General features: G+C 36.8%; 2 protein-coding genes across 2 annotated transcripts in view; one reads left to right on the top strand and one right to left on the bottom strand.

Annotated features, from left to right (window-relative positions):
• The first annotated feature begins 2 nt into the window (after positions 1-2).
• LOC109081085 (RNA-binding protein 12B-like) lies at positions 3-2,650 on the top strand. Its single transcript, XM_019096085.2, has 2 exons — positions 3-191; positions 391-2,650. The coding sequence occupies exon 2, from the start codon at positions 421-423 to the stop codon at positions 1,975-1,977; it is 1,557 nt and encodes a 518-aa protein (XP_018951630.1). The 5' UTR covers positions 3-191; positions 391-420; the 3' UTR covers positions 1,978-2,650.
• Positions 2,651-5,651: 3,001 nt separating this feature from the next.
• Positions 5,652-12,677, bottom strand: part of LOC109081063 — a 12,130-nt gene continuing 5,104 nt past the window's right edge. The window contains exons 6-10 of the mRNA XM_042772598.1: positions 11,547-11,621; positions 11,043-11,437; positions 10,842-10,946; positions 8,105-8,195; positions 5,652-5,998 (exon numbers count right to left, since the gene is read on the bottom strand). Coding sequence (XP_042628532.1) covers positions 5,976-5,998; positions 8,105-8,195; positions 10,842-10,946; positions 11,043-11,437; positions 11,547-11,621 — 689 coding nt within the window. The 3' untranslated portion in view covers positions 5,652-5,975. The remainder of the gene's footprint in view (positions 5,999-8,104; positions 8,196-10,841; positions 10,947-11,042; positions 11,438-11,546; positions 11,622-12,677) is intronic.

The raw sequence follows: 12,677 nt of genomic DNA, 5'->3' as shown, positions 1-12,677 counted from the left end.
TTCCTGTTTTGGCTGAGAGTGCGTTCAGCGTGCGCGTGCTCTTAAAAGTCTCTGCAAGAGGAAGTTGAGTGTTACCCGCCGGACGCCTGAGCAGTGCTGGTTGCAGGTTACCGCGTGGTTTCTCTGACAAACAAAAGTCTTGTGCAGAGAAGCATTTACATTGCGGTTTAAGTTTCAGAGAAAAACAAACGGTAAGTAAGGTTCCGAGGACGCATTCATTTTGATTGTTTTGCTAGAAGGGGATTTTCTGAGGTGATTTTTTTTGCCGTCTATAAAAATGTTAAACAAATAGGAGAAAACAGCAGTTTGTACTGTGGATTTTTTTTTCATTGTGCCACTTAAATTTCAGAAACTGATTTGAAAAGTTTGCTTTTTGGCTTTTTTTTACAGATCCCATTGGTTTCTAAGAGGAATTTGACCATGACAGTAGTGGTTCTGCGTTTGCAAGGTTTAAACACAGAGGCAGGATCTGAAGACATCAGAAGATTTTTCCATGGCTTGCGCATACGTGAGGGTGGTGTTCATATCACCGGTGGCGAGATGGGAGAAGCTTTCATTATTTTTAATTCAGAGAGAGAAGGCCAACTAGCCATGCGCTACTCTGGAAAACTCCTCAGAGGCTCTTCTGTTTCATTACATATTAGCAGTCTGGCTGAGCTCAAGAGAAAAATGGAGTCGAGATTAAAGAAACCAAAGTCCACAGCAGTGGAGACTAAAATAGTGCCACCATCCCCACCTGACACCAACAGAGCTCTTTTGCTTAGTCTAATGACTGCCATTCAAGGACTGCATTCAAACGACAAAGTGGATCAATGCCAAACGCCTGAAGATTTCGACCAAAATGTTCCAGAAACACATAAATGGTCCTCAACTGACAACCAAACAAATACAGATGCTGAGCATAATCTAACTCATGACATGGCATCTAAGGAGCAGAAAAGCAAAGGAGAAAACCTCAATTCCTGTAAGCCAGGCTACCTTCGGCTTTATGGATTTCCTGACTCTATTGACAAGCAAGAGATCTACCAGTTCCTACTGGGACTCTCAGTATTGGAGGTCATCTTGAAAGTTCGATTGCAACTGGGCTGGTGCTGTCTGGTAAAGTTGGCCAGTTTTGCAGATGCTGAGGAGGGGCTGAAATACAGCCACAGAAAATTCAAAGAATACAATATTGAGGTCAGACTTGCCCATGAGAAGATGTGGACAGATGCTGTGGAGCAATCCAAAAATTGCATCCAAAACATCAAACCACACACTTTCTTAGAGCAAAGGGAAGTTAACACAGAAAGAAATGCAATGAGAGGTTTCTTAACCAAAAGAAGTGCAGAGGAACAGCCCTCGCCTGGATCTCCCAAAAAATACTGCCGAAACTTTCCGTCCCCTCAAACGGAACTTTGTGTTATTGTCAATAATCTTTCAAGGAATATAACCAAGACGGGGATCAAGACGATTTTTGGATGTCACGCAATCCCAAACTATAGAATTAAACATTTATTAAACAAGTGGGGAGAGAGGACAAGCACAGCGTTCATTACCTTTGAGCATGCAGAAGACTATGCCTCGGCTCTGAACATGAACGGTACAACTGTTGGCTTAACAAACATTGAGGTGTTACCCATAACTAAAGAAGAAATATTTGCTATATTCCGCAGAAACAGATGTGTTAAAGTCTGGAGGCCACCACGTTATGGAAACGCACATATAACCATGTCCTGTGTATATGCACGCAACTTTCCTGCATATATCAAAAAAGAAGAGGTGAGGGACTTTTTCGTGCACTTTAACATCTGTGAAGATGCAATCGTATTGCTTGTGGACAGCCAGGGCAATGGTGTCGGGGAAGCCATCGTGCAGTTCGAATGTGAGGAAATCGCCAAACAGGCCCAGAGTCTCCATGGGAAGTATTTCATGGGAGCGAAAATTCTACTCACTTGTATCACACGTCAACAGAGGGAGAAGATCCTTGGTAAATGGTGAACAGGAGAGGAGATGTTCTCAGCACCTTCAGACACCAGCAGTGGTATAAACGAGTACAACTAATTCATTTGAAGATCTAGCAAAAGCTTTATCATAACAAATCTCTCTATCTGTGAGCTGTACATAAACTTTTTCAAGAAATGTGCTCAAGCGATATTATGGGTACAACATTTGAAGATGCCCAGTAAAGATTTTGAGTACCACATGGAAGGAGTATACCTAAAAATGACCTCAGCGTTCTTCATACAGTGGTTGCCAAACTATTAAGGACTGGTCCAAGTGAATAAACAATACCTGTATACTTTCAACACCAGCTGAATTACATTATATTGCACTTTTTCCTTGGTTGTAGCTGCTGAACATGCAGCTTATTGGCTTAAATTAAAAATAGATATATCACAGATGTCTTGCATGTTAATATTTTGATTTTTTTGTATATATTTTAATAGAAGTAATATGTTACAAGACATTCAAACTGGTCAAATGTTTTGAATGTATTTGATCCAGTGTTTTGATTTGGCATCTGTATATAAATTCCTGTTTGAAAAAAAAAACTAAAACAACAATTTTGAGTTGTTTCTGATGTCTTAGTGACTGGATAAACTTGTTTTTCATTTGACATGTAAATTGGAAGTTATATTAAACTTGATAGAAATGTCACTTACAATCTCTATTCAATGTTTCAGTCTCAAATTTTTCTATCAATGAAAAAAAATGAATGTGCATTCCAAGATGCATATCAAGTGTAGGGGATATACAGTTTAAGACCCAAGGGCCAGGTATGATGAATTAAGACCAGGAGTCATAGATTAAATCAGCTGAAGAAAAATTTATTGAAGAAAATAGTTTGCAGTTTCATCAGCAGAAGTCGACTTCAATACTCACTCTGAGATTGTAGGCCACTCTGCGTACATTCTCAATACAGCAGTAATTATACTCCAAAAGAGATCCCCAACTACGTCATTACTTGGTTAAAATGATTCTGATTGGTTAAATCATGGAAAAACATGTAGAATCTTAACAAACAGATGTACATAAAGTCCAAAACATATCTCCGAAGGTTTGTTTAGATGACACGCGATGTCTCACTTCCAAGACGTATATCTGACACCCAGTGCATCAGGGTGACAGATGACCAGATGAGCTTTCCACCCTGGGTGTAGTTGAGACTCTGGAGACCGGTCCTGCACAGACAGATACCAACACACATACACAGAGAAACACTTATCTACTTCAAGCTTGAGTAGCGAGGCTCCTACTCTTATCAGGTACTGTTCCCAAAACACAGACATTAAGTAAAGTTTCTCAGAGAGAGAAAAGAAGAGAAGCTAAGACCATATTCAGCTTTATTCTTTTATGTACAGACATAGAAAACAACCTAAATGTTCTGAGTACATATTGGTAACGTAGATGAGAGGCCCTGATGACCTCAATGACCTACACAGACACCGTGAACCTGAGAGGAGTAAACAGAAGTTTTAACATATGCGGAGGCTTCTCCTGAACAAGGAAAAACATTCCAATATTGATACATTTTAGTATCTAATACTAGTATATGGAAACTCATAACTTAGACATAAGAAATTGAAATACTGATTAATAATCACTCAAAAGGATATTATATATACAGTGGGAGAGATATTTATTTGACCCCCTGCTGATTTTGTAAGTTTGCCCACTGAAGGGTCTGTCATTTTTATGGTAGGTTTATTTTAACGTATAGAGACAGAATACCAACCAAAAAAAACAGGAAAAACACATTATATAAAGGTTAGAAATTGATTTGCATTTCAGTGAGTGAAATAAGTATTTGATCCCCAAGCAAGGTTAGACGTTTTTTGTAGTTGGTCACCAGGTTTGCACACATTTCAGGAGGGATTTTGGTCCACTCCTCTTTACAGATTCTCAGCCCCAAAGCACAGGATTTCAGTCCACTGCGGCATAGTGTTACAAATGTTTTGCTTGGTGACTGTGGTCCCAATTGTCTTAAGATCATTAACAAGCTCCTCCCGTGTAGTACAGGGCTGATCCCTCACCTTTCTCATGATCATCCTTACCTCATGAGGCAAGATATTGCACGGAGCTCCAGAACAAGGTCCACTGATGGTTGTTTGGTATTTCTGCCATTACCGAATAATCACACCAACAGTTGTCTCCTTCTCACCAAGCTTCTTGCTGATGGTTTTGTAGCTCATTCAAGCCTTGTGCAGATCTACAATCTTGTCTCTGACATCCTTTGACAGCTCTTTGGTCTTTCCCATGGTGGTGAGAGAGGTTGGAATGGAAGATACAGATTGTGTGGACAGGTGTCTTTTACACACCTAACAAGCTGACATTAGGAGGAACTTCTTAAAGTGACAGGACTAATCTGTGTTCCACATGGCACATAACCAATCTGTTTCTTTGTAACTGGGCGAACTTTGCAAAATCAGTATACAAATCAATATATATACACACAGTGGGGAAAATATTTATTTGACTGTGGTCCCAACTGCCTTAAGATTATTAACAAGCTCCTTCAGTGTAGTTTGGGGCTGATCCCTCATCTTTCTCATGATCATCCTTCCCCCATGAGGCAAGATCTTGCACGGAGCTCCAGACCAAGGCCGACTGATGATAGTTTTGTATTTCTTCCATTTCTGAATAATCGCACCAGTTCTCTTGGTCTTGGTCTCCTTCTCACCAAGCTTCTTGGTGATGGTCTTGTAGCCCATTCAAGCCTTGTGCAGATCTACAATCTCGTCTCTGACATCCTAAGACAGCTTTTTTTGTCTTGCCCATGGCTGTGGAAGAGGTTGGAATGGAGGATACAGATTGTGTGGACAGATGTCTTATACACCTAATGAGCTGACATTAGGAGTAATTTGTTAAAGTGACGGGACTAATCTGTGTTCCACATGGACACAGAACCAATCTGTGGGAGCCAGAATTCTTGCTGGTTGGTAGGGGATCAAATACTTATTTCACTCACTGAAATGCAAATCAAGTTCTAGCCTTTATATAATGCGTTTTTCTGGATTTTTTGGTTGATATGATCTCTATCCGTTAAAATAAACCTACCATAAAAATAACAGACCATTTATTTCTTTGTAAATGGGCAGACTTGCAAAATCAGCAGGGGATCAAATAAATATTTTCCCCACTGTATAGAGCCACCGTGGATCCAGGGTTCCACTTCTTCACAAGAACTGCTTATGAAATCCATATAATCAACAGCAGCATGCCATTCCTTTTCTTATATGCTTAATGAATAAAGCTATACTGAGAGCAGTCTAGGCCGAGGCAGAATAACACTGCATTACTGTCATTTGCGCAGATGGTACTGCACTACTTCATGTGGGCAAGATTTGGGAGAATGAAAAGTGAGCTAAATGGTATTCAAGTAGAACCCCAATTAAAATAAAATATTGAGCATGCTTCTTTTGATCAATATTGTTAGATCAGTGTCACTGTCCACATCTCCCAGTGTGAGTAAGCTATGGATATGAGAAGTTCATTGAAGAGCAAATGAATAGACTAAATTCTACTGGAGAACAGTGAGCTTTGTAAGACAATGCAGATGCTAAAAGGGATGGAGATGTTTTGTTCAAACTATGGGACAGCCTGGTTAAAGTATGGACATGTTCAAGGATATAGAATCTATACCCACAAATCATACAAGAGAAAAAAGCTTCTGTAAGGAACTATGAATTTATTTTTAACATCATGGCAACAGACCTTTAGAAACAAGCAGTCACATTGCGGATTTCACTGACTTCATTCACTCACTAAAATAGTGCTCCTACAAATCTGTTTCTTCGATCAAAAGACAAAGTAAAAAAACTAAACATTTAAAATAAGTCTACCTATGCATATGGTGTAAAAAAGCAGCCTAAAAGTAAAAAAAAAAAAAAAAAAAGGAAAAAAAAAAAAGGGTTTGGTCATGAACAACGTCAAAGCCATATGAAAAAACAGGCAAAGCAGTATGCTTCCAAGTCTTGACTCCATCAGATAAACGATCAGTTGTAGAATCTTGATGGACCTGTCAAGGTAGAGCAGTCTGAGTGAGAATGAACTTTATGCATTCATAAATCACAGTGACATATGACAAATTGTTTAAATGAGAATATTAATTTTGCTCATTTCTGCTTATTTGTTACCAGCCTCTATGTTCATCTCTATTTCTAGCAGAGAAGGGTTGAAATGATCACCAGCATTAGAAAAAAATAAATGTTTTAAGTGAAAAGTGAAAAGTTTTCATAAGTGAAAAGACAATAATCTATCGTACAATGACGTGACGCGATCAATTAGCAACCAGCATAGAGTAAGAGACATGCACTCTTTATAACGCAACAAACATGTCAGCAGTGTGGAAGGATTTAAAACTGTCTGAGAAAAAAATTTTTTTTTTGAGCAGCAAATCAGAATATTTTAATGATTTGTTTAGGATCATGTAACATTAAAGACTGGAGTAATGATGCTAAAAAATCAGCTTTGAAATCACAATAAATAAATTACATTTTAAAATATGTTCAAATAGAAAGCAGTTATTTTAAATAGTAAAAATATTTCACAATATTACTGCTTTTGCTGTATTTTGGATCAAAAATGAAGGCTTGGTGAGCAGAAGCGAATTCTTTAAAAAAAAACATTAAAAATCTTACTGTTCAGAAACACTGGTACTGTAAATAACCTTCAGAGATATGCTCTTTGACTTTACGTACATCTGTTAAAGATTTTACGGTAACACTTTACACTAAGGTTCATTAGTTAACTACTTTAGTCAAGATGAACTAAGAATGAACAATACTTCTACAACATTTATTAATCTTAGTAAATGTTAATTTCTATATTAATGCATTATTAAAATCAAAAGCTGTGCTTAACATTAGTTAATGCACTGTGAATTAACATGAATAACATTAACAATGAACGACTGTATTTTCATTAACTAACATTAACAAAAGAATAAATACTGTAATAAATCTATTGTTCATTGTTTGTTCATGTTAGTTAATACATTAACTAATGGAACCTTATTGTAAAGTGTTACCGATTTTACTTGTTTTTCTACGATTCAACCAATCAGATTGTTTTTTTGCTATTTGATGAAATAGTTTGTTTCCTTTATGTTGGTTTTTAATTAGTTATTTATTTTGTGTTTTTGTATAGTTGCTTTTGTATTGCTTGTGAGTATTGAAGTTGACTTTTGTTGATGAAACTGCAAACTATTTTCTTGAGTAAATTTTTCTTCAGTTGACTGCATCTGTGACTCCTGGTCCCATATTCATGAAAATTCTTAGTGCAAAGAGTTGCTTCTAGTGACAAAATTCTAAGAAAATTCTTAAAAATGTGAGCATTTCCTTCTAAAATTAAAGAAAAGATCCTAGTAAAGAAGAAATAATTCAGAAAGCATCTTAACCTTTAAAAGATCTCATAAGGTCTAAGATAATCTTTATCTTTGGAGAAAATCAACGAAACATGAAGAGGGAGAAGAAATGCATTGCACACAATGCATGACAATGAAATAAGACACTACACATTAGATTGTGCAGTGATCATGTTTGACAGTGATCATGTGATCAGTGATCATGAGCGATATTATTAGAGACACGCTAACATCTCCGACACAGTTTAAAAATGCCACAGCATTTTTGAGAGTATTCACAGAAATGAAAGTAATCACTACATTAACTACAGCCATGTTCACACTGTCAGTTTTAGGGATTGACAACCACATTTCCTTACAGGTCTGAGTCTCGAAGTGTCACGCTGAAACAGCAGCTTACACTAGTGTCTCAAATTCTGTCTAACTATGAACGTGCAACGAGAGTCAAGCCCGTATATGCACTTGCATCCTTTTCTGCATCTCGCGCATGACACTGAAATTGAGTCACGCACAGAACACAAAACTGATGGAAGCACAATGAGTAATTTTATATTACAGTAATGTCATTATACTGGAAATTCCACACAAAAATGTTTAATTTATCATATAACATGTAATTATGCATATTTTTGGTGTTCCAGCAAAGCAAACGCTTCACAAATGAGAGATACTTATTTTATTTGGTCCATTTATCAAACCATTTACTAGCAATAGTAGAGTCTGTGCAAATTAACAAAAATCAGCTCAAGGGTGCAATACCTGGCATGCTGCTGGAGAATCTGTCCTTAGAGTTGTGTGGAAGACATGACGATGAGTAGTTCATGGAGGGCAGGGGCTTCACACTGGGCACCTGAAAAACAATTCAAATTCAAACTAAAACAATAATTTTGAGACACTGCTAATCATGTGACAGATGGCTTATTATCCTCCTATAGATCTTGTTGTTCATTCTATACAGCAGGTTCTTTTGCCACTAATTTTATTCAGATCTTTTCAGAAAGATTATCTATACAACCGTATTTTTTAGAAGTAACCTAGTGAAACAGGTTTGAGATTGCTGAAGCCTTCAATAAAAACCTCATCATAGGAAATCAAGCATATAAACCACATCCTTTGTTAGAAATGTTTACACTAGACATGGGCCGGTATTCGTTAACACAATACATCACGATAATTAACATGCACTATATTGTTATCTTGGGCACTTCAAAATACGGTTAATAATTACAAATTATTATGATTTTTTTTTATGCATTTTAAGAATACTTTTTCAATCAACTGGTTTAAATGCACAACGCTGCTGTATGCTGCGTCAAAGAGGCCTGTACACTGATGTAAACAAACTCAACACAGATAAGTAGTGCCTGGCAGAATGTGTGAAGGAGACACACTGAATGAAAATGCACATTCACTCTCTGACAGCAGAGCATGATTAGAACAGCAGAAATGCAGCCATAACCCCATAAAAAAGCACCAGTGCTACTTTGTTTCTGAACAGTATTTAAATGGTTTAAACAGTCATTCAGATTTTTGTATTCACTATGGTGTTCATCGCAGCACTGAATACTTAAATACTTAGACTTAATAGGCTATTTATTTTCAAACTTCTTACATTTTAATATAGACTATAACATGCCCTTGATATTGTTTGAAAATGTTTTGATTCTTTATTGTTTGTTCACACTTTACATTAAGGCTCCATTAGTTAGTTAAACTGCCAATGAAAAATTCTTCTAGCATTTATTAATCTTAGTTAATTTCAACATTTAACAACTCAAAAGCCACAAATCGATCTTTTTCGGTATTTATTTCAGCAAATATTTAAAAGAAGATCTGATTAATGTGAATCTTTTCATTAGTCTTCTCCACTAGATGTCACCTTCTTATTTACCTTGCGCAACGTTACAACAGAAAGCCTGTCACTCATTCAGTGCTTATCATGGGGGAGATACTGTCGACAAGAACAAAGCAATATGCGCGATTTGCAATGCTCAGGTAAAATTCTCTAGTAATACTAAAAATCTGCGGAAGCATTTGACATCACGCGTAAAGGCCCCATAATTTCCGCAATGTTTTGTTTACACATGCACGGATGACGCTTGCGGTGTTTTCAGCCTCTGTCGTCTCACTACGATGATATGAATACACAAATTTCTTCCCCAGCTGCTCTGAGAGTCACTTCATTAGCATTTTACAGTTTAATCTGAAAAATACTACCGTGATATCACATACACAGCAGCTGCAACTTCCTCACGGCAACCCATCAAAATATAAGTTTAGTTTAATTTGAAGAAACTGTCAAAAATATATTACTATTTAGCAGTCTTAAGACTCAAAGTAACAACAATGCTTCTACTACTTCTACTAATAATAAATATTAATAAATCTTTATTTTTAAAGGAACAATCACGTTTTCTTTTTAATTTTAACAGTAAACCTCTGTTGTGCAGCACTTTGCCAAAACATAAAATTTGATTAGGATAAATTAAATTGTTTTATGCCTCCATCTGATTACCAGAAAAATTAATAAGAACATTTTATGGCCCTATTATTGTTTCAAAAAGGACCCTATACAAAAAAAAGGTTTAAAATTCAGGCCTGTGGCTGTATAAATTCACCATTTGTAAAATGATGTTTACTGTTCATTTTTTAGAATTATCAATAGCATTTGTATTAAAACTATATTCACTGAATGTAATTAAAAAAAATGGAGAAATTGAGAATCGAATTGAGAGCTTGTGAATCGAAATCGAATCCGAGACATATGAATAGATACCCAGCCCTATCTTTTCGTAATAAGAAAGTTATTAAACCTATTATATGACAGTGCTTTTTTACAACTTTTTAAATGGTGATAATAAAGATGTACTATGTGTGATAAAAGCTTCAGCAATACTTGCTTCTCAATCACCCAAACCTGAATCTAAAATACAGTTTTTAAATTTACGCACTAAAAGTACCAAATTAAAATTGTGTTTTGGCTTTAATAATAGGGATGTTCATATTAACCGTTTAACCGAAAGTAAAAAAAATTTACAGATTAATACTATCAGTTAAAATGGTTTAATTTATTATTATTATTATTTTTTTTTTTTTTTAAAGTACACAGACACTCATCCATTCTATTTTTAACAATAATATTAATTTATTATTCTAATTTTATCAGTTAACGGTTAATGTTCGGATAACAAGTAATGGTTGTCGGTTGTGAAAATTAACCGAAATGACCATTCCTATTTTATAAATCTTTTACATAACTACAGGCTAGTCGTGTTTCAATTACATGGCACTCTGGAACAACTGATATTCTATAGTCAAATATTTTCATATAATGATCAGGATTGTGTGGCATTAAGAATTAGTTGCATTTAACACTCCAATCTAATTCTTGAGTTTGATTAGTAAATATGATTTTGAATAAATAACAATAATAAAAATCAAATATAGCAGTAAATGTAGAGCCTAATAAATGTAGAGTATAAATGAGAGCCTTCACCGTTGAAATACTTCTGAGGCGATACTCCATCAGAACATCTGTGAGCTTCTGTGTGACCTTCAACACAATCTGAGCATCGTCCTCGTTTTCAATACGAAAAGAGTCCTAATAATGAAACAGAAACACACAAATTCCAAATGGTTGATAATATAAACCCATGAAGTGCTTCAACAAGCACTGTTATTCAAAAGAGAGTAGTACCAGATATTTGAGCAGCGTTGCAGGGAGGCTATTGTTCTCCGGGCCTTTAGGGCCATGTCCCAACAATCTGTCACTACTGCTGTTCATGGACATGTCATTAGGGAAAGGTCTGCCCCTGCCCTCATTATGCTGGCCAGGCCCAAAGCTATCTGGGCCCATGCGCATGGGTCCATCGTCAGAGAAATGATGCATGTTGTCTGTTTCCATCATTCCCCTGTCTGGTCCAGGCATGCTGTTACCATAGCGACCTGGGCTAGTGAAGTCTCCCATATCAGAATAACCTCTCCTCATGGGGGGTTCATCCATACCCCCACGCATGCCAGGGGAGAAATCAGGCATCATGCCACCCCGGGGTGGGAAATCCCCCATGTACATGGGACCTCCATATGGACCACCTAAGGATGTGTGAAAAAAAGTCAAGTAACTATACATTTCAAATCCCAGTTACTTTTCTAGATAGTTCACTTCTATTAACACAAACAAACACACTGGTTAGACACTTACCTGGTTTTAACCCTCTGGGAGGAGGCCCAAGAATACCAGCAGCTCCTGCAAATGCTGGATTGGGTTGTGCGGACTCTAAGAGAAAAAAAAAAAAAAACATTTAACTGGTTAACTTAATATAACTAGAATCATGCTCTATACCGAGTACAGCACACAAAGTGCCCATTTGTAAATTTAATGTGTCCGGGTTCCGGTGTGTCACCCGATTCCAGCTATTTTTAACAGTACAAAACAGCTTGTTTTGCTGCTTCATATTGCAAACTGGTGTTTCTTAAAGGTGACATATTATGCCCCTTTTTACATTATGTAATGTAAGTCTCTGGTGTCCCCAGAATGTGTCTGTAAAGTTTCAGCTCAAAATACCCCACAGATCATTTATTATATCATTTTGAAAATGCCTGTTTATCGTGCTGAAATCATGCGTTTTAAACCATATTCGTTTAAACATCTGATATAGGGTTTTCTGAGAGCACACATCTGAAAACCATGGACAGAAAGCGGCTAACACAGCATGTGAGAACTAAACTAAGTTCACATTCACACACAAGTTTACGTTAAAAACACGAGTTACAAAAACAGTCGGATATGTCTGTGAAGGTTTTAGATCTGTGCGGCAGCAGCAATATACAGTAAATAAATCAAATTCACTGCTCTCGTCTCCTCTGAGGCCGGGACTCTAAACAGTGTTCTGTGCTCGTCTGTGCAGCCAAAGAGAGAACAGTTAGTATGTTTTGCTCAAACTTTCACCATGGCATTAGAACTGGTACACCGTTGTTGATGCGAAATCAAAATGACGGCGCTGTGGGTATAAACTTACAGATTAAGGGGTGGTGATATTATAATGAGATCCCTTTGCCACGTCACCAAGGGAGCGAAAGGTAATATTATAATGAGATCCCTACACAGAAGAGCGTAAGCTGCTTGCGTTCAGCTCATATTCTCCGAAATGGCACTACGGTGATGCGGAGAGACACAGAGGAGACGAATTGTTGAATAAAGTCATTATTTTTGTTTTCTTCACATACAAAAAGTATTCTCATTGCTTCATAATGTTACAGTTGAACCACTGATAGCAGATGGAGTATTCTGACGATGTCTTTCATACTTTTCTGGACCTTGACAGTGTAATTT

This window comes from Cyprinus carpio, chromosome A16, assembly GCF_018340385.1.
Source record: "Cyprinus carpio isolate SPL01 chromosome A16, ASM1834038v1, whole genome shotgun sequence".
Taxonomy (NCBI): Eukaryota; Metazoa; Chordata; class Actinopteri; order Cypriniformes; family Cyprinidae; genus Cyprinus; species Cyprinus carpio.
Note: the sequence above shows the minus strand (reverse complement) of the source record. Positions and strands in the feature narration are given on the sequence as shown.